This window comes from Scaptodrosophila lebanonensis, unplaced genomic scaffold (genome assembly GCF_003285725.1).
Source record: "Scaptodrosophila lebanonensis strain 11010-0011.00,11010-0021.00 unplaced genomic scaffold, SlebRS2 tig00000053-arrow-pilon, whole genome shotgun sequence".
Lineage (NCBI taxonomy): Eukaryota > Metazoa > Arthropoda > Insecta > Diptera > Drosophilidae > Scaptodrosophila > Scaptodrosophila lebanonensis.
In genome coordinates this window covers 8,342,956-8,370,124 of record NW_022060548.1, presented here as the reverse complement: position 1 = coordinate 8,370,124, position 27,169 = coordinate 8,342,956, and the positions used below count along the sequence as shown (strand labels likewise).

Genomic DNA, 27,169 nt, shown 5'->3' with positions numbered 1-27,169 from the left:
ATAAATGGAAACTGAAATATTAAAATTAGGTGAAACTTATTTTTAATCTTGACAGTACTCTGTTTAAAATTTGCAACGTTAGAAAACTTGGGATATAGTTAAATATTTTCGAGAAGTCGCAGTTATGGGCATGTACAACTGATAACATTCACTATTGTCACCGTGACTAAAAATCGCAGTATCGATAGTCTCTAGCACGCTCTTAAAACACACAGCACAACGTGGAGTAGCTCACTATAAATTCGACTTGCTGCGCGTGAACATGGCTTTCCCTGGGAATCTAAAAATTAAAAATATAGAGCAAACAAAGTGTATAAGTATCAGTGTCAGTGTAAAACCAAGTGTTAAGCTAAAACGTTGACTGCTCTGTTCTTCTACCCCAGACGCAGACTAATCTGATAAGCCACGCAACCTAAATCTTATTTTATTGTGGTAAAAATTGCACTCGGGTGTGTATGTGTGCGTGCGTGAAAAATCAATCAAATTGACCATGCGTGTGAGTGAATAAGAAGAACTGATTGTGTGAGGTTTGCGAAAAAAAAGTGAACGCGTAGCAGCAGCGCAACGCTGCAGCAGAGCGCTACTCACACACACATATACGGAAATAAATCGCCAGAGACGCACGCATTGAATTCGAGCGAAAAAGCTATAAATTAAACAATTAATGTTTAATTTCTGGCATGAAACATTAAGTTGAGGAGAAAAGTGCACAATAATGCAGCCATTTGATGCAGCGCGCTTGACCTGAACTTCCAGCAGTCGCAGCGCTTACGTCGACGCCGCAGATATGCTGCAGTAGGCAGCGCGCCGCAGCAGAGCAGCAGCAACGCAACATTTGCCAAAGGTAAGTTAGTTGTGTGTCCATTTAATGCAAATAATGTACATACATACTATGTACGAATGTAAGAGAGGTTTCAGTTTCGGCCTCTCATTGTGTGGCCCCAAGTAGTGGTGGACATGGGCCGTGTTTTTGTTGCGTGCCACGCGCTTTCTTGTATCATAATCCCCCATTTTGCGGACAAAAAGATACAAATATATATTCAGATAAAAAATGATTGTTTTAATGTCAAAGTTGATATGCCTGAAAGAAATTTATTTTAGACAATGAGATACATATTAGTGCTGCCTAACGTTGCTACTTTTTGATTGCATTAAACTATCTGTTAGATGGGTCTGTTATATAGGATTATTGTTATACTTATTTACTTAAAATTATGCTTATAAGTCGTTCCCAATATTATGTCATTATTAATTGCTATTTTAGAGCTAAAGCTGAAAGTGCCAAATATATACGTGTATAAATAATGAGACATATATGGAATTAATTTCAATAGGAACAGAAATTTTTTGTAAAAAATTCCCTTAATTTTTAAAAATTAAAGCATTGCACTAAATCGATTTCGACAAATTTATTCGAATGCGGAAATGGTAGCAGGCATAGTCTTTTCTCCTTAAATTTCGTTCTGGGTTGTGGGACGAAAGAAGCCGGCCCATGTCCATCTCTACCGCATAGCTAATTACATTTGCTTTGGGTGGCAGTAGTGTGTGGTGTTGTTGGATGTGTTCTCCGGTAGCCCCAGGTCTATTTATCGCTGACGCTCACTGCGCTGCTTCCTTTGCTTGGTCCACTAGAAATATGTACATACATCAATACCTAAATATGTATGTATGCCGTATGCTTCCGTTGCAAATTTCAATGTGTGCGTGTAGGTATGAGTGTGTGTGAGTGTGTGTAGCTGACTGCGCAGCTGCTTTCCTGCCTATTTACTTTGATGGCTGCTGGCTGATACTTTTGTTGCTGCGTCAGCAGTAGCGACAAGAGCAAGGGGCCAGCGGGGGCATGTTGTGTGCTGATAAGAGGGACGTACATATATTTAAGAAATTTTATACATTTCATTTTTTTATGTGTACTCGTTTCCCCCATGCATGTGCATGTGTGTGCGTTAGTGTGTGCTTCATAGAATCCAATGACCAACGCGCTCTCTTTGTGCGTCGACGTCAGCGACCTAACAAGCTGCGCTGCTGCTGTCGTTGATAGATTGAGGTTTTTATACAATATACTCTAAAAAGGTTAATAGAGTATACTAGTTTATAACGAATGTATGCAACAACCATATTATTGGCAAGTTTAATAGCTAGAATAACGAAACTCGAATACATGCACAGAAAAATTGATTCATTTTTTCCAAAGAGCCCTGCATTTAAAAAAAATAACATGTAATTATTTTTATATATATATAAGAAATTAATACATTTCGTTTGGGAGGTGTGTATAGCGTCTTTAATAGTCGGTTTTATCCGACTATAGCATTCCATTCTTGTTCAATTCAAATCCTTTGCCAACAAAAACAAAGCAAATAGCCTACACACACAAGCACACGAGGTCGTTTGTGTATTCTTCGCTACTTTTCTATTGTTCTGTGTACACGCCCGATATCTACATACATACATATGTCTTTATAAACACATACATATGTATGAATGTATGTTTGAATGTATTTTACATTAGCTAATGAGTTGAAGCTTTTTGTATTTCTTGTGGGAGTTTGCATTTTTCTTTTATTCTTGGCTACAAATACAGTTCATATTTAGATAAGTGTTTGTATGCATATCGCCGCCGCCCCTTGTTGTATTTTTAGTTTCACACATTGCTCTCAAGTGTTGTTGCTATTTATTTTGTATCGTTTGGGCAATCATATTCATTCATTCATTCAGTCAATTTATGTATATGTACACGTTTGTATCGGTTAGACACGTACATATATATGCATTCATTCAAGCAGCTTTGAATTACGCGCGTTTTTATTCTCTGTACCTAAGGGGTAACAAGTGTATTTTATGTTTGTGCAATTCTATGTAACAGGCAGAAATAATCACACCTAGCCCATAAAGTGTGTGTGAATAGTGCTCCCATAATTTCAAAGCAAAACGAGCTATTTTATTTTTCGCCCTTTCTTTGTCAATACTGTCCGCAATTCCAAATCAACTTTTCTACATTTTATGTTGTTTTCTTTAATTTGGTATTTTCATTTTATTATCTTGCAAGTGATATATCTTGCAGATGTATACAATTTTGTCAAGTATTGTTATTTAGTCAAATATATAATTAAATAACAATATATAATAATTACTTAATCTTTCGGGTTTCAGTAATATGTAACTAACTAAAAATAAAAAATAACCCTTGTATTTTCATTTTATTCAAATCGGTTAAACCCTAAAAAGGTATTAACGGTGGTTTGCGAGTAACACGTACAGGGTGTTTTACTGTCGAGCTTGTAACTTCGCTGTAACAGTCTCTCGTTTTTTCTTTGGCCGGACGCTTCGCTTAATGGATGGGAGGAAGCAATTGTTGATGAAATTACAGCACAAAACGCAAATGTGAAATTGAGCCGCGTCTCCAAAGCAGAGCTTTGGACAGACGAACTACGCGTCGTCCGTCAATCGCCAACGTCAACATCGTCAACCTGGCCATGCGTTGTCCACGTTGCGCGACTAAAAATTTACGAGCCGAGCACCTGCCGCCGACTCAAGTCTCGCTCTCAGCCATCATTCTCGCTCTTTGGCTTGCAATGGGGTAGGGCACGGGCAAGGCACTTGAACTAGTTTTAAGACTAGTATGCATGTATAGTATGCACATACATACGTAGGTTTGTTTGCATATACATACATATATATGTATGTACGTGTACATACACAGTTTGACATTTTATTAGTTGTGTACACAGACGCTTTTGGCTGCCATTTCTTGTAGTCGTCTCTCTATATAAATAAGTACACGCGCTTTTATGTCACGTACCTACATACATACATAATATGTACATGCATTTGTACATAGATCTTGCATGTAAGGGCACTGTGAACGAGTCCATCTACAATTGGATGCATTTCCCGATAAGCAACTCTGGCCTTGTGGGAAATTTTCAAATGTAGAATTCTTAAATGAGACTGAATCCATTTTTGTACTTGTTATCTGCACGAGAATAATAAAACGACGCGATAGCTATGGCAAAGTGTGACCCTTAAACATCTGGTTCAATAATAAACATTGGAACCGTGTATTGCGGTGGGGAAGTTTTTTATGTACATACATATGTACGTATGTACCCGTATATTTAAATTTCCAGCTAAGAGAAATCAGGCAACCTTTTATTCTAAATAATACAAAAAGCTTTGGGTCTGACTAAGATGTTCGCCCACGGTGTGGTGCTTGGACGTTTAGGGAGGGTACATTTTTTTTTTGGGTTAAACGTGATTAAAAACATGATTCCAAACTATACCATCCGAAATTATTTTCATTCCTATTAATACTTTATATTAGAATTTATTCTCTTACCTGGCATTTGAACCTTCAGATATACGCCTATACACGTATAACAAATAAAGTATATAAAGTATGTGGTTTGTCTCAATGTACAAAATACAAAGCTTCAATAACACATTTTAATATAACTGTTAACCGGAATATCACATGTATTTAAATATTCTATATGCCAACACACAGCTGTTAAAATATTGACTTTATTTCTACGTACCAAGTATAGCAGTATAACAAATATTAACTTAAACACATGTGTTTGCTAATTTTATATTTATAAATTTTAAATTTAGCTTTCTTGTGCGCTGAACTAAAGTAATCATATTTAATAGATGAATAGACCCGTTTTTTGTTGAATTATAGTATATGCATTTACTGGCGGCTAAAAATGTTCAAATCTATGATCAAAGCGGAAATCCCTCATGTAATTTACGAGATAAGCACTCATTATCAAAAACCACACTTTTATAACTTGACTTGTATTCGAACAATTCTCATGATATTTTACTAGAATGTTCGGGTAACCTTGTACTTTTCAATGGCGCCATTTTAAAGCTATTTTTATTATATTTTGTGCATTGCAACACTTAGTGTAATCGCTTTGTAAAACGCATTTTAATAGCCACATGACATACTATATAAATAAATACATTTTCCAATCCCATATCAGTAATTTTGACTAATAGCCTGCAAATACTATATTTGGCCCTCGCTCAGAAAAACTTAGAATAATGTAGTATCTTATGAATGGATGGAAAAATATAGGTATACATTTGAAATGATTATTTAAATGGACTCGCAATCATTTTTCCATTATTGATCATGAAAATTTGTGCACATATGTAGTATAACCCCTTATCGGAACTACAAAAGTGCCAATAAATATAACAACAACAACAAAAATAATAATCGATAGCAATTGCGTATTGAACATTTATAGCTATTGTTACAGTTGAACAGATTTCAGTAACTGTGTGTGTTCGTCACCATCCCATCATCTGAATTGTCTCATGTAATGTTATTTTAATTACTCTGTCAATGTCCCTCCCCTGACTATGCCAATTCACCGCCACCTCCACAATATTGCAAGGTCGCTGGCAAAACGTTGATATTGCGCTTTTGGTTATCAGTGATATTGCGACAGACAAACAGACAAACATATTGTCTTTATGGCCAGTCGTTCACTTTGTGTATACAAATCTAGACGTACAATTCATACATACATATAGTACGTATATTGAAGCTATGGCCATTCGCAAGTCATACAAATGTTTTCATTATGAGGCGCCTATCGTTGTGCGTTTTTTCATTCAATGTGATTTTATTGCAGGCAGACATTAATTTTTATGACAAACATACTTCTCTCTATAGTTAGTGGTTACATGGTAACACATGCAATTCCATCACTACATTCAGATATGGGGTGCTGACTCGCAGCTATTTTATCGGTTCACTGAACCCTCTACATATGTATATCTGGGGATATGTAAGTTCATATGAATCTATGTATTTGATTAGTCCTTGATCCCCACATAAAAAACTTATGTCGCTTATCTCGGTCTGAACTTTTGTTGACTTTGTTTTATATAAGAAACATATTTATTTAAAAAACTTTAAATTGATAAACAGTAGCAGAGAGATAACAAAAAACACCGACACTCGCACTCATCAATAACGTCATATCTCAAAAATATATTTCGAAATTCTGTAAATGCCAAGAAAAAAAGATTTAGTGGGAGAGGCAAGATTGTCCGAAAATTCAAACACAAAGCCTCACTAAAGCCGGCTTTAATCATTATCATATCTAATTGACATATTTTTTACGTTTTGTTTTTGTTCATTGACTCATTAGTTACGTCTTTGATAGACCTCCACGTAATATGTTGGAATATTGGGAGCATTTTTTTTAAACAAAATTCTACTTATTGTCACGTAACTTTCTGCGCGGGCCGTTTTCCAATTCAATGATGTCATTCGGCTGATTAATTTAATGCTTATTTGTTTACACACAATCATCGAGAACTGGGATAAAATGCCTTTTCCCCCTTGCCAATTATGTATATTAACACAACACTCCTATATTATAGATTTTCCTCTAAATGGGCTGCATTTATTCGAATAAGCTATTTCATACAGACACAACACTTTCAAAAAAAGAGATAACATACATACTATTATCTTTATTGGCTGCCTATTAAATTTGTATGGTTATGAGTCGGCGATAGTGTTAACATTTCTATTCAACCATAACCTCACAAGTATATCTCTAATTTGGAATTTTTAAAAAAGAAAAAAGATCAATTTTTCTATGATAGCTGAATTGAATGTCATTCATTTAAGTTCTTTCTTATCTTGCTTAGAAGCCATAGGAAAAAAAAAACAGTGTGCAGTCCAGGGGGATATTAAAAAATCCCTAATACATGTTTTTTAAAATTCTTTTTTATATATGTACTTTAATTAAGTATAGACAAGATACCATTTATATTCCTGTTTAACCAATCTAGAGGGAAAAGAGTATGAAAAGACAGCTTCGGTTTTCTAATCTTGCATGAATTTTCCTCTATATTTTAAACCTAAATAAAGACAAGCATTACATGGAAAATCTTCTTCAGAAAGAACAGTTCTCAGTTTGTCGCTCTATTAAAAAATAACCACAAGTGAAAGAAAGTAAATATTAAAATCTGATTAATAAGAGAGAAAAATAGCGCCAAAAAGGGAAAGAAGAATCCAAAACCCAAAAGGCATTTCAACGGAGAAAGTATCAATAGACATCAACATTAAAAAACAATTCGAAAAGGCAATATTTGAAGATCTTCAACTGCTAGAGTTGAAAATAAATACCTAATATTTACTTTATTGTGCACTCGACCTAATCACGTAACCTATGAGTCATCGGTGTAATCCGCCCACGACTCCTTTTGTTCTGTGGACGGGACCTGACTCCTTGCGTCATTCTTGGCAGTTTGCGTGTCTCGTGCGCTTTAAGCGTTATAAAAATCCAACCTTTTGCATGCATAATCAACAGTTTCGGTCGGTCTCTACGTGCTTGCTTACTAAAATAAAAGAAATACCTAATTGACATTCGAGCTCGGCTCGGAGTCGCTTAACCTGCAATTGCCCTCGAAGGGGAGATTCCGTACACAAACTTTATCGTCGTGCCATGCACCCAAACGTAATCATGGGGAACTGGAGACGGGGAAGGGTACTTCAAAAAGGGTGCCTGGTATCAGATGGTGCGCCCTCAAGCGTGCGAATATGTGATGTCTTCCAACAGCGGTGCTCCCGATTACGGGATTTTCTTGTGATTTACTTTTTAAATCGCATTTGCAATGGTAAATCCATTCCGTCGATTTCTATGATAATTCGCATAACATTGAACAGCAGATTTTTAAAACTGATCATTAGATGTTTCAAAATACCAGATGTTTAAAAATCTTTAAAGTATAATATATCAAAAATTTTAAACTTTTTTCAATGAGGTTTTTACCTTCGTCAAAAAAAAAAAACTTTTAATATTTTTCTAAACATTTAAAAAACTAGCACTTGTGATGTGTATATCTATCTATACATAAAATATAGTCTCATTCATAGACATCGACAAAATTATATACTATATATATATATATATATTTTATTTTGTCACCGCTTAAAGGCCATTGAATTCCAGGTTGGATTGTATTTTTTAAAACCATCTGTTGTTAGGAATCACCAATAAGTTGCCATAGGATTAATTTATCAAAAATTGGGCTACATGGAGAAAAATTTCCTTATTTGGTTAAACACCAAGCTTAAGATATACTTGTATAAAATACACCCATAAAATTTGTTCTCAGTTCAGTGAAATCGCAAATCGTCTCATCGAATGTGCGCATATCCATATGCATGTGTACTCGTATAAACACGTATTATTATATATTATGTGAGAGTATGTGAAATAGGTTTCTATTGTTGTGCCACCTTCGAAATGTTGCTAGACTGCAACTAATTAAAATTGAATTTATTGATCCTCGATGATAAAGAATACGCTAATTACGATTGGATAGTCTCACAGAAATGTGCTTAAATTTAAGATTAAGAGAGCGACATATGTATATTGCGAGATAGGGTGGAGGTAACTCTCTTAATGACGTGGAATAGGTTTTTTCAGTTATGCTTGTTTCAGCTTGAAAATTAAGATTGGACAAGCTTCTAAGTAATATGCTTATTTATTTAAAAAAAAAGTACTAATGTTATTTTACATATTCTTTCAGATTAGTTACTATAGTAAGGTGAGAAGAGCACGGAATAGACGTGTCACAAAATAAAATAAATAAAAAAAAAACAGCGCTAAGGAAAAGAGCGAAGCTTTCGCTATATAATGACATCCCGGTAAGTGACAATAAGTCAAAAAGTAAACAATACCTATGCATAACTAATTCATGAAATGTTTGCTTCTATAGGCTCGATCGTCTCTTCATACTTCTCGAGTCGGGCTCCACAGTCGCCACGCGTCGTGCAGCTGCCAAACAAATCGGCGAAGTACAAAAACTCTATCCACATGAGCTTCATGCGCTTCTCAATCGTCTGATTGGCTATCTGCACAGCACATCGTGGGATACGCGGATTGCTGCGGCGCAGACGGTTGAGGCTATACTCAAGCAGGTGCCACCTTGGCAGCCCGAGCTCCAGACGACGGAGGCCATTAATCTGAAGAAGGAGAAGAACTGCGATGAACAAAAGCTTCCAAACGACAACAATAGCAGCAGCAATACGTCTTTGGCCGCCGTTGAGGAGGACAGCTGTCAATCAAGCGGCTCACATGTCTCGTCCTCAACAATAGGCGGCGGACCTCAGCAAAGCGAACGGCTGCTCAGCTTTGCCGAATTCGATTTACAACAGATCCTGCTGAAGGGTGCACGTCTCATTGGCTCTGAGGGCAATGAGTTCGATGTGCAGGATGAACAGCCAGCGAATGGCGGGGGCGCCGAGGCGACAGCAGCTTCCACTGGAGCCGCAAGACTGAGTCGCCAACGCGCCCTCCTCAATGAGAAACTTGGACTCACTGCAGCAGCCAAGCTTGGTGTCAATCTCACCGACATGATCACCGACGAGGATGTGACAATGACGCGTGCCGGAAGCAGCTACAACGTCAACGCCGAGAAGGTGCCCGTTGAGCACATTCTAAACATAAAGCCAGCCAATGGTGGTGGCCAACAGCTCAGCTGCCGTGAGATTAATCGCGCCAAACGCAAAGCCAGAAAGAGCGCCACTGGCGGCGCTCAGACAGCCAATGCCACAACAGTAACACCAACAAGCAGCCGGCGCAACTCAACGGCGGGCAGCAGTAACAGCAATGGCGGGGCAACTGGAAATGGTGCCACTATCGGCGAGGAGCCAGAAAAGAAAAAAATGAAATCAAGTGACCGACAGGAGATCTTTTATAATCTAAACGGTGAGTCCGAATTTTTGAAACAGACAGGCTAACACATCGGCTACACCTAGTCACATACTAAGTTAATGACATCTTCAAAAACAATGGATTAGATATTCAAATGTTAGAATGCTTAGTAAGATAGTTATTAAATTTAAGATATACATACCATTTATTGCAGATCCCGTACCCGATGCCACTGGCACTTGGGTGGATGCTGTTAGCTGGCCACTGGAAAACTTTTGTGCCCGGCTCTACATTGATCTCTTTAATGCCAAGTGGGAGGTGCGGCATGGAGCTGCCACGGCACTGCGGGAGCTGATCAACCAGCATGGCCAGGGAGCAGGAAAGAGTATTCAACAGACGCGTGATCAAATGCTCGAATCCCACAGTCGCTGGCTGGAGGATGCTGCCCTCCGACTATTGTGTGTGCTGTGTTTGGATCGTTTCGGCGATTTTGTTTCGGATCAAGTGGTGGCGCCGGTGCGCGAAACCTGCGCACAAGTGCTGGGCACGCTGGTCAAAGAGATCGATGTGGACAGAGTGCAGAGCATTGTGGATATATTGCTGCAGCTGATTAAGCACAGCAACGAGTGGGAGGTGCGGCATGGCGGTCTCTTGGGTCTCAAGTATGTATTCGTGGTGCGTGAGGAGTTGCTGCATATTTATATGCCACAGACCATATCAGATATATTGCTGGGACTCTCCGACACTGTCGACGATGTGGGTGCGGTGGCTGCCTCCACACTTATTCCGGTGGCCTCCTGGTTGCCCAAACTACTGAACCCCAGCCAGGTTTCTTCGATTGTGAAAATGCTGTGGGATCTGCTGCTGGATCAGGACGAATTGACTTCGGCCTGCAATAGTTTTATGGGTCTTTTGGCCGCCATATTGTGCTTACCAAACGCCGCCAGCTGGATCGAAATGGAACCAATGGACACGTTGGTACCGCGTTTGTGGCCCTTTCTATCACATAGCGCCAGTTCTGTGCGCAAATCCACTTTAACGACTCTCTACACGCTGACCAGTGGCCACAAACGTGAGTCGACGATTGTGAAACTGGAAGAGCCCAGCAAGGCGAATGGTAATGGCGATGCTAAAGATGTTGTCGTTAAGCTTGAAACAAAGCCTCTGAAGCTAAATTTTGGCGTCATCGATTGGAAATCGCAGCTGCTCCAACAGGCTTTGCGTCACATCTATCAAAGGATTCTAGTCGAACCGCAGGCCGAGATACAGGAACTGGCGCGTCGCGTTTGGGCCAATCTCATCGAGTATGCCGATTTGGGTGCCCTGCTGCTCGCCGCCTGCCCCTTTGTTTCCTCCTGGATATGCCTAGCCATGCAGCCACCGCGTCTAGCCTTCGATGCGAATTCTCTGATGCGAGTTGTTCCCGCCGGAGAGACACTAACGCCAAACACTCCATGCATGCCTCCACGTCGTCGCACGCCGCGCATTGGAGACGATTTGGGTGGCGCTGCTCTAGCCCACACCAATGCCACATTGAAGCTGTTCTTGGGCGGCAGCGAAGCCACGCCCCTGGAGGTGCGTGAGGCTAACTTTGTGCGTGCTCGTGTAATGGCTTCCCGCGTACTCGGTGCTCTCTCACATTATCTGGTACAGCCGGCTCCCGGTCTTGTCTACACGCCACAAATGGAAAGCCCAACGGATTGTTATACCAAAGTGCTCCTCGTCCATCTGAATGCACGCTCTGCCGTACAGCGTCTGGTGTGCGGCCTAATTATTGCCTTCTGGGCGCTCGAAGATGAACCTGTACGTCCGGGACCACCGAACTTGCAGGAGAAACTGCATCAGTGTGTAAACGAGTATTTCTACTACGATGAGGTGGCCATCTCGCTAACTAGGTGAGCAGATTTCGATCATTAAATTCTCAATATGCCGCAGAGATGATAAGACACTATTACTTACACTTACTATTTCATCTAACTGTATCCACAGATTGTTGCAGGAGACGCAGGATTTTGTAGCAACGTTAAAACAAAATAAAATACCCATAAATGACTTCAACAATGCCAAGATTCTAACGCTGGACCAAATCGAGGCGATCGCCTATTCGCACAGCTCCAATCTACAGATCTATCCGCTCAGGACTAAAGTGCTAGATACGCTCCTCGAGAGACGGCGCAGTCTACAAGCTTCATATCAGCAGACAACTAATGAACAAAGCTCATATCATGTGAGCGCCCAGGCTGCATTGGCTGGTGCCATTTGTGCTCTCCACTGCTTGCCCGAGAAACTGAATCCAGTCGTGAAGCCATTAATGGAGTCCATTAAGCGCGAGGAATGCGTTCAGCTGCAACAATTGTCTGCCGAGTTTCTGGTGCATTTAATGGATCAAGTTTGTGATAGAAATCCTAGTCCAAATAGCAAGATTCTGAACAATTTGTGCACCCTGCTCAAGAGCGATGCCGAATATACGCCCAAGATTGTAAGTGAATAGAACCCGACTATAAAAGTGTTGTTATTTAACTAATTAAAAATCAATAAATATAATATATAAATTAATTTATGAAGATCTCAAATTTGGGTACAATTTGCCCTCCAATTGGGGAAATTATTTATGAAAAATCAACTTTTTGAGATTACAATGAGCTTTAATTGCTTTATAATTATGAATTAAATACTCCTAAGAAACATTTTAACGCACTACTTCTTTTATCCTGAAAATTTTTTCCTATCTCGTGTTTCAGACACTCGCCAACCTAACACAGAAACAGACGGAGGCGGGATCCCCAAACTGCGTCTACTATGGCATATTGACACTGAGTTTGCAACAGCAGGCGAATAATTCGAGTCGAACGGCTGTTGCCAATGTGGCCAGCTGCAGTACACCGACGACGCCAACCCCTCGAGGACCTGGACGACCGCCGTCAAGTGATGTGTTGGCTGCTGCTGCTGCCGCCGCCGTGGCGAACATGGAGAGTGCCGCAACATTACAGAGCAAGGAAATGGAGGCACGTTTGTGTCGAACTCAACGTCAAGGAGCTGCCAGCGCCATTGGCAAGCTGTGTGTGTCCTTTGGACGGCAGATTGTGGAGAAGGTGCCCATTTTTCAACAGTTAATGTTCGATAAGGTCACCCAATTCGCCAGCAACCATACTTCGGAGCAATTAGCCAGCAGCTTGCCGGATCTGGCGCTCACCAACGAACTAATGACATCGCTGCAGTTGATCGAGACAGCGGCGCCATATCTACACACCAGCTGGCATACGCAGCTCTTTGCATTGCTACCACATTTGGGTGGTATTGTGACGCATCCGCTGAAAGCAGTGCGACACATGGCTGCACGTTGCATTGCCACGCTAGCCGACATCGATGCCTGCAATACGATGGACTATGTGGTCAATCATTTGGTGGGACTGTTGCGGAAAATCGAGCTCGTTATTGAGCGTCAGGGCGCTGTGGAGGCCATTGAGCGGGTGGTGAATAAACTGCAAATCAAGATAGTGCCGTATATCGTGCTACTGGTGGTGCCACTGTTGGGATCCATGAGCGATCCGGACGAGTCCGTGCGCCTGCTGGCCACGCATTGCTTTGCCACACTCATTCAGCTGATGCCGTTAGACTCGCGGGCGGCTGGTGGTCGCCAGCATCTGATCAAATCGGAGGCGTTGCAGGCGCGAAAATCGCGGGATAGTGAATTCTTGGACTATTTGTTTGCTCCCAAAACCATACCAGACTATCGTGTGCCCGTGCCGTTGACTGTGGAGCTGCGCAGCTATCAGCAAGCGGGCATTAATTGGCTAGGATTTCTCAACCAATATAATCTGCACGGTATACTCTGTGACGACATGGGTCTTGGCAAAACGCTGCAGACCATTTGTATACTGGCCGGGGATCACAAAAAGCGTATGACAGATGGAGAGACGCCACTGCCCAGTCTGGTGATCTGTCCGCCTACGCTGACGGGCCATTGGATCTACGAAGTGAACAAGTTTCTGGCGCAATCACAGATTTTGCGACCCCTCCATTACTTTGGCATACCCGTCGGCCGCGAAAAGCTGCGCAGTCATATTGGAACGAGCTGCAATCTGGTCGTCACCTCCTACGATGCCATACGCAAGGATATTGACTACTTTCGCAACATACACTTCAACTATTGTGTCCTCGACGAGGGGCACATCATTAAGAATGGCAAGACGAAGAACTCGAAGGCAGTCAAACAACTGAAGGCCAATCATAGACTCATCCTTTCGGGCACACCCATACAGAATAATGTGCTGGAGTTGTGGTCGCTGTTTGATTTTCTAATGCCCGGCTTTTTGGGTACTGAAAAACAATTTGCGCAACGCTATTCACGTCCCATACTCGCTTCGCGTGATGCCAAGAGTTCGGCCAAGGAGCAGGAGGCTGGGGTACTGGCCATGGAAGCGTTGCATCGTCAGGTGTTGCCGTTTTTGTTGCGGCGCGTCAAAGAGGATGTGCTGCACGATTTGCCGCCAAAGATAACACAGGATTTGCTGTGCGAACTGAGTCCATTGCAGTTAAGCCTGTACGAGGACTTTAGCAAGAAACACTTAAAAGACTGTTTGGATAAACTCGGCGAGACAGAGAATCTCAATGCAAAGACGCACATCTTCCAGGCATTGCGTTATCTACAGAACGTTTGCAACCATCCCAAACTGGTGCTCAAGGATGCCACCGAACAGAGCGGTGTGGCCGCCAATTTGGCCATTAGTAACACTAGCCTTGATGATATCGAGCACTCCGCCAAGCTACCTGCACTCAAGTAAGTGGACTTAGAAACTAAAAGCGTTTTCGTAAAATTCAACTCCCAAAAGGGAAAAATATATGGCTTTAATTAATCGCATTTACCTAATTTCCAGGCAATTGCTTCTGGACTGCGGCATTGGTGTGCAAACAGAGTCGGTCAGTCAGCATCGTGCACTCATTTTTTGCCAATTGAAGGCCATGCTGGACATTGTGGAGAAGGATTTGCTACGCAAACATTTGCCCAGCGTTACATATTTACGTTTGGATGGCAGCGTGCCGCCTTCGATGCGTCAGGATATAGTCAATAATTTCAACAGTGATCCCAGCATAGATGTTCTTCTACTAACTACTCTGGTAAGGACATTAAAAAACAGCTCGGAGATATAAATAGTTATATCTTCTTGATGTCTTGCAGGTTGGCGGCTTGGGTCTCAATTTAACTGGCGCCGACACGGTAATTTTTGTCGAGCACGACTGGAATCCTATGAAGGATCTGCAGGCTATGGATCGTGCCCATCGTATTGGACAAAAAAAGGTCGTCAACGTCTATCGTTTAATTACGCGTAATTCGCTTGAAGAGAAAATCATGGGCTTGCAAAAATTCAAGATACTCACAGCCAATACAGTGGTGAGTGCCGAGAACGCCTCTCTGCAGACAATGGGCACCTCCCAAATCTTCGATCTATTCAATGGCGGTGGCAACAACAAAGCGGATAGCAGCGGCACCACCGCTTCGACTACTGGTGGTTCCGTATCCATGAATACCATAATTGAGAGTCTGCCAGAGCTCTGGTCAGAGCATCAGTATGAGGAAGAATATGATTTGGGAAATTTTGTGCAGACTCTGAAAAAATAACAAAAAATCCTTCCTGCTTAAGACTTGGTACAGCGATTATTCCTGTTGCTGGACACACACAAACACATACATTTTCATTAGAAAGTTCTCTGGCTATTTCTAAAATGCATGCATATATTTGGCAAATGTTTTTACGATGCACTCACATGTTTTTGCAACAACAAACAAATAAAATTCTAAATAAAAAAAGAAAAACATTTTGAAATAAAAATTGTTAATGAATCAATGGTCTTATCTTCAATTTATAAAGTTTGGATGGTCAGACTAAAGCTGCGGTCAGACACGCAAACATTGCTACTTAAGAAGATTTTTGTCAACGAAAGCTATATTTCGTAGAGATTTCTAGGCGGTTTTATTTAACATGCCGTTTATCGGCAAAGGGCAAACTGCACTATTCAATGATTGAAACAGGTAGTTGAAGGTAGCTTTATGGTTTCAGACCATTTAGAAACCAATGGCGACTTATTTATGTAACTACGGTAAGCACACTAAATGTTTCCATTAAAATTGAAGGAGTGTCATATCTACAATTGCCTATTTTTTTAAGTTATGCATCTTTTAAGGTTCTGGTATCGATAGTAGGAGTAGTATCTTTTTATCCACTTGATTAATATTTTGTATTTCATTTTAAAATAATTCACATAACTATGCATAGTAGAAGTCATTTTAAGCTAATTAATGTCATCTTCTAAACTGTAGATTCTATAGTGAACAATTTTAATTTAGTATGTGTAGTACATTTAAAAATACCGGGATTTTTAAAGAGATGGTAGCACTGGCACCAAAAAATACTATTCTATTAATATTTGGTATTCTTCAAGGGTCACACTTAAATATTTTGAGCACATCGTCATTAGTTGTAAACACACAAAAGGAATAGTCGTTGGGTGATAACATGTATCAGGAATACCTAAATCAGATGCAAACATCGATTGCGCCCCTCAGCTCTGAGGAGCTGAAGGAGCTACTAAATGACGATGAAAAACTGGACGCCAAAGTTGATGAAGCATTGCAGACTCTAATGGCACAAAAGGATCGATTCTTCGAGGAGAATCGCAACAGAGCCGAGAGTAACATAGAGAAGGAGCCAGAAATTATAGAACTGCGTGGCAAGGTGGGTGAGTTGCTGGAGGAAGGGCGAACACGTTGCGAGGCGGTTCAGGAGAAGTTGTCCCAAATTAAAGAGAAGTCCGGCGGTGTTAGTCAGGAGACGGCATTGGCGCTGCTACAGACAGCAGCGGCCGAGAGCGAGGAACAAACGGAGTCGCTGGTCAAGAAGTTCACAGACAACGAGGTCAACGTAGAGGCCTTTCTCGACGAGTTCCTGGCTAATCGTCGAACCATGCATCTGCGCAAGCTGAAAGCTGAGAAAATGCAGGAGCTGATGCGCAAGCAAGCAGCTGGACAACGCCCTGGAACTGCTTCGCCAGCGTATGGCAATGTGCCGGGCGCGGGCAGTGGGTTTTATCCGCCTATAGCGGGCGCTGGAGTTCCATATCCTATGATGGGTCCAATGATGCCAATGCCACCCTCACGGCCATACTGAATGGTTGACGAGAAGAGAGGGGACTCACAAACGTAGGACAAGTCGATGCTGCCATTGTTAGTTATCTGGCGAATATTTAAATCTAAAATCACTTATGGACTCACCATTGGAATGACTCATTGCAAAGTTATTTATTGTTGCTGTACGGTAGTACCATGTACAGTATTTTTTAAATATATGATCAAAAACAATCGAGCTCAGCAATAAATACAAGTCTGTTCGTCGTCAAGTTAAAAAATGTTTTTATTGTTTAAAATTTCAAATTTAAGTACATATTGCTTCTGGTTTTGATTAATTTAAAATAACTTTCGCACGCCAGCTCGGCATTAAATTAGAATATACACTACTGATAAATTAAGCGATTTAAATGTAAAACTTATTTTGTAAAGAAAAAACCTGTGTGTTAAACAAATACATTAAAAAAATCAAAAACGATGATTTACATAACCAAACGATATGAATACTCGTAGCTAATGCTAATCGGTTAAAGCCATGTAGTGGGCATGTGTGAGGCGTTTTCGATAGTTATACATAATATAGTTACTATATAAATGTTTATGGAAGGGGGTGCATGTTAATTCTTAATTAGTTAGTTTGTGTGTGTTAGGCTATTAAAATGGAAGGATTGCTAGGCGTGTTGTGTGGATGTGGGTGTGTGAGTGCCTTTAAAAAACTAGTCCTTGCCAGAATCTTCAATATAATTTAGTTCAATTGCTTAAAGAAGTCACAGACTTACAACACTTCATTTCTCAACTTTTTCTGCAGCTAAGAATGCACTTAGTTGTTAAAGAAATTTGTGTTTATAAACATTAAAACGCAAATTCTCATTACAACAAAATTAACATTTTAGCAAGGAACACAGTTTAACGGGCATGCGGGTGTTTATGGTGCTATTTAAAATGTACTACCTAGCGTTTTCAATTTCACTTTTGCATTAATTCCTCTTAGAGAATTTGTTAGTCTTTTGAATTTCTTGTTCTGCACTTTAACCAGTTTGTGTATATATGTATATATATATCAATGTATATATATGCAAAATGCTATATAAAATATGTTCAATCTTCAGACATTACATTTCTTTTTTCACTTTATAAGCTTAATAAACTACGTGTGTTGTGGTGTGGTTGCTGTGCTTAATGCTGCTATTATAGGTGTAGTTATTGAAAAATATATTTCCACAGCATATGTTGGCATTGTTTTTGTTATTGTTGTAATTATTATAACGCCATCATGACGAACCAAATTCCTTCATCCATTTCTCATACTTTTCCAAATCCGATTTGGATACACTTTTGTTACAGCGACTGATGGCTTCGTTGAAATCATTATTCGACACTGGCAGATCGACTTCTTCGGTGGCCAGCTGGCGTATCTGTTCCGGCGTTAGTCCCGCAATTTTGCGACGCATGGACATCATACTAGCCTCCCTGCAATTAGTTTTAGTTTTGTTAAAATTGTTAATTATACTATTTTGGCGACTTTGCTAACCTGCAGACGTTCGTTATATCGGCGCCTGAGTAGCCCTTTAATTGATTGGCTACATATGTTAAATCGACGCTATCGTCCACCTTTACCTCCCGCAAATTGATCTTTAGGAGGGCCTCCCGACCCTCATCCGACGGCAGTGGTATGTAGATGCGTTTCTCTAGACGCCGACGCAGCGCCTCGTCAATATCCCAGGGAAAATTTGTGGCTGCTAGGACCATAACCACCTTGGCCTGTTCCTCACTACCCCCCACACCATCCATCTGCACTAGGAGCTCCGATTTGACGCGTCGCGACGCCTCATGCTCCGACTCAGACCCACGACGCGAACACAACGAATCGATTTCGTCAATGAAAATGGTGCTAGGTGCATAAAAGCGTGCCATCTCGAAGAGCAGACGCACCATTTTCTCCGATTCGCCGCGATATTTGGAGGTGAGTGTGGCCGAACTAACATTAAAGAATGTGGTGCCGCATTCTGTGGCGACGGCCTTGGCCAGCATTGTTTTGCCGGTGCCGGGCGGACCAACCATCAGCACTCCCTTCCAAGGACGACGTATGCCCTGCGAATCGGAGAATATGTTTAAAATTGAGAAAAGGGCCCAAAGCATTTGCTAACGCACCTTAAAGTAGCCCGGCATTAACATGGGCAATACCACAGCCTCTTCGAGCAAGCGCTTGGCATCGTGCAGATCGGCAATATCGCTCCAACGCACTTTCGGATCCTTTTGCAAAATATCACGTTCTGTAAGAATTATACGTTAGATTGTTGCCGTTCGTTCGTTTCTTTCAGTTGTTTACTCACCCAAAATCTCCACGAGCTCAGCTTCTATGTGATTGTTGGGTTGAAATTTGCGTTCCTCCTCCGATTGCTGTTGATCGCCCGCCTCATTATCACCTGCGGCACCATTATTGACCGCAGCATCATCATCTTGGCCGGCTGTCTTGCTCTCGCCATTGTTGGCATTGCGATCGCTGGCAGTTGACGTGGAGAGCTTACGTCCGGCCACACGACCATTTGTGTTACGGGCGCTATTCGATGTGGACGTTGAGGTGGCACGACTATTTCGAGTTGTGGAGGCTCCATTGCGTGTGGTGCTCTGTGGGATGGTGCTGTGCCGGCTGCCGTGCTGTGCGGTGGACGGTTTCTTACTGTTTAGGGCTGCGCGTCGACCCACAGTTTGGGTGGTGGGCGGTGGCGGTTTTGGTGGACCCCAGACATCTGGATCTTTGGGTGGCGGCGTCCATATATCTGGATCGGGACGAAACCAGGCGGCGGGATCTTTGGTTATATTATCGTCGTCGCTGATTTGGGTGCGCAGTTTATGGGCGAATTTCGTGCTCTGCAGATCTAATGATATGTCCTGCAGTGTGCGTTGTATGGCCTTAACTTTGGCATGTTCCTGGCTGATTTGTTGATTGATCTAAAAACATACATATATTCACTATAATATGGTGATGGTAATATAATGTTATAACACACTTACCATGCTCCATTTGCCTTTGCGCATGGGGTCGGCTGTGGTTTTAAGGAGGCGCGCCAGCATGCCCTGCAGACCCTCATAATAGATGCAAGCCGAGTCGTAGTTACCCGTCAATGCCATATCTCTGGCTAATTTGGCATTCTCGCATATTTCTTCAAATGTAGTTTTGGCCATTACGGTCATTCCTACACAAGTGGTTGTCTTTTGCTTGCCACCTCGGAGTAACTAATGATGAAGAGGTTGACGACATTGTTGTTGTTATTTTTGTTGTTTTAACCAAAAACGAAACAAAGATTAGTGCCAATTAAAGTGGTTTTGCGTTTGAGCGTGTGTTGGTGTTGCTGTCGGGCCAAATACATACATAAGTGTGAGCCCCGGTCGTAACAATAGAACGGAAGCGATTGCTGCGCTGCGTCACTCACACACACACACACACATAAACCAAACGCAAAGAGACAAACACACACTGACACATAATAAACTTATAGACATTTACACACCATCTCATTGCAGGTAAAAATGGAAAGTGAGTACGCAGTCTGTGTACTGAGCCTCTAAATACCCGAAAAAAATAAAAATAAAGTAAAGAAGATAGCAATGGCAACGACCGAGTCGTGGCGCTAATTATAAAGTGCTCTCAGAAGAAGGCGCCTTGTCACCAAATTTAAACAGTCTGTGTACGTTGCACGCTCCAATTTCTAAAAGGCAGGCCTCAATGCGGCACATGAAATGCTTATTGGAAAACGTAGTGTGTAATAAAAATATTATAACCTCGGCAGTAGGTGCCAAATAAGGCGCTTGACCTTGTTGAGTCGTCAAGCTTTTTGAATATATTCTTTCAAGACTTAACGTAAACGTCGTATGCAAAAAAAAAGCAACACTCACGTACCCACACGCACGCACACATATATTCACTCACACAAACACGAGCGCAAATGCACGAAGAAAAAGCACGGCTCAAGTTTCAGTGGAAAATATTTTTCATGCTCGGCTCTACATTTGTATTATGCATAAAGCCTGGAAGATGTTGTTGTTGCCTTTTAATTTAAAATTAAAAAAAAAATCTTTGAAAACGCTGTTGGGGGCGACAACTATCGCACAGTGGTTGAGAATGATTAAATAGTTCAATTTGTCATTGCTGAGATAATCATATGCTGTTTGTTCATTGGCTGGATATTTCTCGTATTCCATTTTGGCTTATTGTTATTAAAATTCGTAGGCGGCAAATAATTAAAAAAAAAAAAAGTTGTTCTACCGACAACTCCTTTTTGATTGCGTGTTTTTCTATGCTGAGCCACTGTGAGTTCCAGTTGAGTTATCGACACTTACGGTAATGGACATTAGTACACTGAATTTATTCACTACGTTTCAATTTTAAACTGGACAAAAACTCTAATTATGTTAACTGAAAGAGCAACCAACTATTTAAAATAGTTAAATTAACGCACGGGTGTTGTTGCTTAATTCTACGGTTTTATGTCGCGTAGCGGATAGGCGTGTAATGGGGAACCGACGATGACAGTGACGGAAAGTGCTGCCAAGTCAATCAAGTGGGCCCTGCCATATGCTGAAATTAAGTAAACCTTTTAACTGCAAAGAGTAAAAAACATTGTTATAAAAAAGTTAAAGTTAATGACCAATTTCAGTATTCTTACCTTGAAATGAACCTGTATACTTTATATTATCTTAAATGAGGGACTTTAATGCTAATATATGAGAACGGTAAGCTTAGATTACAATTTGTTTTATAAATGTTACTGGAAAATATAATAAATTAAATTTAGTTATTATTTGTATATGTTTATTAAATATTTTGTTTCCCCATAATTAGTTTGATTACCAATTTATTTATTGTGCGGATGCATTGATTTCAAGGTCTTAGTGTTGAAAATAGTGAAGAAGGTTTCGATTCCACTGTTTTATTACTGTTTATGTTTATTTTATTATTTACTTCTATTTGAAATTAGAGTTAGAAATTTACATTTCGAAACATACATTTTAAATTAAAAACACATTATTAAACAAATTATTATAAATCTCAGTAGCCACCTAATTATAAAATTAGAAAATGGAGTATAATAAGCTCCTTTCTTTGCTAATACTACTAAATCAATTATAAATGCTGATGTAAATGAATTAATTAAAATTTTTTCTAACGGCTATTACTTTGATTGTTTTTGGCAGCATTGAAGATCAGCTGTTAAACAGTGTGCCCCTGCCCTGAAACATATTGCTGTACTAGTTTTACCCTACGTGCGCCGCTCACACGCAACTGACACCAGTCTGTATTTGAAGATTTTCGGCTTAAAATATTAGTTAAATTTAACGCATTACCTTTGCGACGGCGCCGACATGACAACGCCCACGCGTGCAACCCTCGAGGCGGCCTTGAAAAACGATGTTAAACTACAAAAGACGGCCGCACAAATAGCTAAAGGTAACCGAAGCGTCCAATGCTGGATCAGCTGTTCTCATAGATTTTTAATGCCTTTGTGAATAGATGTGACCGCCGGCAGCTATGACCTTGCCATCTTGGCTGAAGAGTTGGGGTTTGCGCTCACGTCTCAGGACACAGATGCGCGTGTGGCCGGCACCAATCTATTGTCGTCGGTGCTGGCGGGCTTGCCAGTAGATATCCTGAATGCACAACAGTTGGAGTTCCTGACCACATTCTACACTGATCGCTTGCGTGATCATCACAATGTTATGCCCGCCATCATCGAGGGCATTAATGCTTTGGTGCATATGAAGAATTTGCCTTCTCAATATGTGCCTATGATACTGCAGTCGTTCTTCCAGCATACCACCTGCCAGTCGCAAACGCGTGGCGATCGTACCAAGCTATTTAATCTATTCCAGTACCTGACATTGCATTTCAAGAATGGTAATTGACTTCAACAGGTATCTTAATAAGTGTTGCTAATCATTTATTTTACACAGAGCTTCAAACGATGGCCGGTGACTTTCTGTATGGCCTAATTAATTCCATTGATGGCGAGCGCGATCCTCGCAACTTGGACATCATATTTAGTTTCATGCCCGATTTTATAGCAAATTATCCGCTGCTGCATTTAGCTGAGGAAATGTTTGAAATCTTTTCCTGTTACTTTCCTATCGACTTTAATCCAAGTAAGCAGGATCCGACGGCAATAACACGCGATGATTTGGCTGGAAAGCTTACCAATTGCCTTGTTGCCACGCCCGTTTTTGCCGAATGGACAGTTGTGTTGGCTGTGGAAAAGCTGGAAAGTGACTTGGTTGTAGCCAAACTGGATTCTATTGAGCTTTTGGTAAGCATCGGGGACAAGTTGCAGCTCTATTAAGCTAAATAATTACATATTTTCAGCATCAGGCCGCCTTAAAATTCCCACCGGATGTTTTGGAGCCACATTTCGAACAAATTTGGCAAGCTCTGAAAGCGGAAACATTTCCGGGTGGTGACAATGTTGAGATTGTGAGCATGGCATTGAAGGCGCTGGCTGCGTTACTTGAACGTGCGGCCACCGTGCCTAGCATAAGTCAAAACTATCAAACAATTGTGCTGGGCGTGGTGCTGCCCCATCTAACCGATGTAAATCAGCGTCTCTTCAATCCGGCCACTGCCATAGCACTGGTATGTGTGGCTGGCGATGCACGCTATGCCGCCGGCAGAATCCTTAACAGTTTTCTGCTTAAGCTACAGGCGGCAGCTGCACAGACGCCTGGCAGCATAAGCGCAGAGCAGCGCAACAAGTTGTATCATATTATAGCTCAGGTCTACAAGTTGACGGGACTGCGTCAGGCACTGGAACAGCTGGACAGTCGCACAACGCTGGCCATTCAAACGGATGTAATTGCAACGCTCCGCCTGTTCGAGCAGGAGGGTTTTGATGATAAGCAACTGGATCTGCAGCGTGCGTCGTTGGCGGTTCTAAATGAGTGCGTGCCTGTGCTAAGCGAGGCACAGCGAGCGCTCGTCTATAAGGCTCTGGTACAGCTGATTAGTCATCCCAGCATTAATTTGGACTTCACATATCTGACAGTGCAGTTGGGCGCTTTGCAGCCCGTCGAGTTGCAGTCTAATTTTATAGATATTTGCATACGCAACTTTGAGATCTTTTCCAACTTCATAAAGCGGAAAATTTATGCGAATTTGTTACCCCTCCTACCCCAAATGGCCTTTACGCAGCGTATCCTCGACTTAGTGATGACACAGGTTTTCAAAACAACGACACCTGATCATGTCCGTCTGCTGGCCTTGGAGGCGCTGAACACATTGCTCACGCAGGAGGACCAGAGGTTTGTTGTTGAGCTGCAGCAGAACTCCAATCTGATACACAAACTCATTGAGTTGGCCCAGCAGACGAGCCCCTTACCCCTGGAGGCGCTGGATCAAATCGCTGCCGCTCTTAGCCACATTATCCAACAGCTACCCGTTTCCGAGCAGTACGCTATTGTTAGTGAATATTTGCCGAACCTGCAGCTGCAAGTGGCTGCCGATTTATATGTAGCCAAGGGTCTGTTGGCCTATCTGCACAAGGACATTAGCCTGGATGATCATTTCGAGCGATTGCTGCACGATCTCACGGACTTGTCCCTCCACACGCAAAACGAACAATTGCGGGTCATCGCTCATCATCTGCTTTGCAGCTTAGTGAACAAAATCGAATACAATCAGGCCAACCATAGCAAGCTTTTGGTCACCATACACAAACTTAAGACGGCAATCAAGGCGGGCGATGTGCGTGCCGTCGAGGTCTTGGCCTGGATAACAAAGGGCCTGATCGTTAGCGGCTTTGCTGACGCAGCGGAAATTGTGGGCGATGTAAGTGGGGACGGCGCGAATCGTTTTACATATACAATTCCGTTTTAATCAATTTGGTCTTATTTGCTGCAGCTGGCCGAACTCTTGGATCATCCAACGCTGAGCACAGGAGCTGCCTTGGCCTTTGATATAATATCGGCGGAGTATCCGGAACTGGATCTGCCTGTGGTTAAATACCTGTACAAACAGAAATTCTTCCACACTATACTCAACAAGCTGGGCAACAAGCTGGCCGCTTATTGTGTTCATCACCTGAAGGCCTTTATCTATGTTCTCAAGGCTACGCCGCACCCTGTACTGAAGCTGAATATTGAAAAATTGGGTCCGCTGCTCTTCAAAAGTCTAGAGTATACAGAGGCGCAGACATTATGCATTGCATTGGGCATATGCGAGAATTTTGTGAGACAACAAGATGTCTATTTTCAGGCGCACTTGGGCCACCTAATACCCAGCTGCCTAGAGCTGTCCAAATATAAGGAGCATCACACAATGGTGTGTACTGCAGTTATTTTTGCCTTATTAATTAACTGATAATGCGTATTATTTTCTATTCTCTCTGCAGCAAGTGCGAATTTCTGCGCTTCAGCTGCTCTACGACTGCACCAAATATCCCACTTTTGTGCTGCTGCCGCACAAAGTAGATGTAACGTTGGCCCTCGCCTCGGCATTGGACGATCCGAAGCGTTTGGTTCGAAATATGGCAGTGAAGGCGCGCAACGCTTGGTATTTAGTGGGCGCGCCCAGTGGAGATTAGCGGCGCCAAATTGTTAACGTTATAGTAATGGCAAACTATTTTTATATAACCCATAAAATGCACAAACTTATGGCCAACACAGATAGATTTATTACTTCCAATATATGAGGGACGAGTGCTTCCTCACCATTTCTAGTAGGGATGCTCGCATTGCGAACGCGCCATTAAGGCACATTTCTGTGCCCGTTGAACCACTTCGGGGCAGCGATGCTTGCGCATCAGACGGCAGTCCTGGAAGAAACCCTCGTTGCGCGGAAAACCATGCGTAAAGTCCTGGAATGTGAGTAGACCCAGACCCCATATTTTTCCTCCGCGAAACTCGCCCTCATACTTCATGCCATCGGATCGCCAAAAGATGCCATAACCATGAAACCAACCTTGCAGGAATTCGCCTTCGTATCTGGAAATGATCACAATTATTAACATTGATCCTAATCAGCAATACATAGAGTTAGCCTTCAACGGTAGTATCTTAGCAGTTCAAAGGTTGAATAGCATTATGGTTTTGATTTCGAAACTTACAAAAAAATATAATTTCATACTGGAAATTTTCGTCAGATGTTTAAACATCAGATGCATACATGCATGTTAGATTCTAACCGTCAGATTTCTAAGCATATGTCTTCACGTTAGTTTCCAGAAATCTACACATGAGAGGTCTACCCGACAACAATTAATCCCTAGATGGCTAGATCCACTCTCTGACAATGCGAGGGCAGTCTGTGATGTCTTGACTCTGAATAGATACAAAACCGACAAATACTTAAAGCCTCTATTACAAGTTGGACAATTAGTGATATTGCTTCACTAATACTAAAAACTGCTTATATTTCTGTGAATGGTTGACTGCGTCGTTTTAGAAGCCTAGTCTATGAGCTTTGGTCTTTGAATCCTCTCTGTCAGTCCCGTCATATTATCTGAGTTGAGGAAACAGGAGCTTCCGGATGGTACACATAATGTATATCCTTATTATACCCTTAATATGAGCGTCATACCTTTAATTTCTTCGTTCTGCTGTCTATGTAGAATTAATCGATAGCGCGAACCACTTACTTGGCGCCATCTGGAAACCAGAGACATCCCAGTCCCTGGCTTAAACCCTCAACAAATTTGCCATCGTAGCGTGTGCCGTCTGCAAGTTGTAGATGTCCAATACCGTGCTTCTGACCGCGCTGATTCCATTCTCCAATATAACGACTGGCGTCCTCGTAACGCCAACCGCCCACCTTGACGGCCCCGGAGCTATGCTGCTGACCCTGATGATGATGTTGCTGTTGGTTCTCTATGCGTGCCGTCGTTGTGACCCCAACGCCTGTGGTGCTCACTGGATGGAGAGGCACTGATGTTTTACTAAACTAGCTATAATCCTGCGGACTTACCATCATCATCGTAATCATCCATGGCCATGGGTGCGGCTCTGTTTTATTCTGAAATGCTACTACAATATAGCTGCAGCTACTGCAAGCGACTTGATTTAAACAACGTCTGCTGAGCATAGACGCTGATTGCTGGGCTGCACAATTTTCTTGTTTGGCTTCATCCAAGGGACGGCCCTCGTCTAAATCTAATTAGCATACTGGAAAGAGACAGCCACTGAACAGACGACCAACTGTTGCTGTGAAACATATGGTTTTCCAGGCATGGAATGAATGGAAAAAGGCTATTGCTCTCAAGTATGCAAACTATTTTAAACCCTCTCCTATCCATAAGAAGATTTTAAATATTAAATATTGGACTTTTGAGCAACAATGACCCTGAACTGGAATTCTTCCCTGTATAAA

General features: G+C 41.8%; 5 protein-coding genes across 5 annotated transcripts; 3 read left to right on the top strand and 2 right to left on the bottom strand.

Annotated features, from left to right (window-relative positions):
• The first annotated feature begins 304 nt into the window (after positions 1-304).
• LOC115623335 (TATA-binding protein-associated factor 172) lies at positions 305-15,537 on the top strand. Its single transcript, XM_030517606.1, has 8 exons — positions 305-844; positions 8,569-8,686; positions 8,758-9,749; positions 9,910-11,590; positions 11,685-12,174; positions 12,437-14,475; positions 14,573-14,813; positions 14,875-15,537. Exons 2-8 carry the CDS (start codon positions 8,676-8,678, stop codon positions 15,313-15,315), a joined length of 5,895 nt encoding a protein of 1,964 aa, XP_030373466.1. The 5' UTR covers positions 305-844; positions 8,569-8,675; the 3' UTR covers positions 15,316-15,537.
• A 626-nt stretch (positions 15,538-16,163) lies between these two features.
• LOC115624053 (vacuolar protein sorting-associated protein 37B) lies at positions 16,164-17,227 on the top strand. The gene has a single exon (XM_030518634.1). The coding sequence runs from the start codon at positions 16,211-16,213 to the stop codon at positions 16,859-16,861; it is 651 nt and encodes a 216-aa protein (XP_030374494.1). The 5' UTR covers positions 16,164-16,210; the 3' UTR covers positions 16,862-17,227.
• LOC115624052 (katanin p60 ATPase-containing subunit A-like 1) lies at positions 17,087-21,416 on the bottom strand. Its single transcript, XM_030518632.1, has 6 exons — positions 21,160-21,416; positions 19,834-20,055; positions 19,152-19,770; positions 18,970-19,091; positions 18,350-18,909; positions 17,087-18,288 (listed from the first exon to the last, which is right to left on the bottom strand). The coding sequence occupies exons 1-6, from the start codon at positions 21,169-21,171 to the stop codon at positions 18,090-18,092; spliced, it is 1,734 nt and encodes a 577-aa protein (XP_030374492.1). The 5' UTR covers positions 21,172-21,416; the 3' UTR covers positions 17,087-18,089.
• A 598-nt stretch (positions 21,417-22,014) lies between these two features.
• On the top strand, positions 22,015-25,465 carry LOC115623410 (MMS19 nucleotide excision repair protein homolog). Its single transcript, XM_030517720.1, has 6 exons — positions 22,015-22,267; positions 22,331-22,714; positions 22,771-23,120; positions 23,177-24,634; positions 24,707-25,126; positions 25,197-25,465. The coding sequence occupies exons 1-6, from the start codon at positions 22,183-22,185 to the stop codon at positions 25,386-25,388; spliced, it is 2,889 nt and encodes a 962-aa protein (XP_030373580.1). The 5' UTR covers positions 22,015-22,182; the 3' UTR covers positions 25,389-25,465.
• LOC115623411 (MORN repeat-containing protein 4 homolog) lies at positions 25,456-26,868 on the bottom strand. Its single transcript, XM_030517721.1, has 3 exons — positions 26,768-26,868; positions 26,442-26,712; positions 25,456-25,788 (listed from the first exon to the last, which is right to left on the bottom strand). The coding sequence occupies exons 1-3, from the start codon at positions 26,793-26,795 to the stop codon at positions 25,521-25,523; spliced, it is 567 nt and encodes a 188-aa protein (XP_030373581.1). The 5' UTR covers positions 26,796-26,868; the 3' UTR covers positions 25,456-25,520.
• Positions 26,869-27,169: the final 301 nt, after the last annotated feature.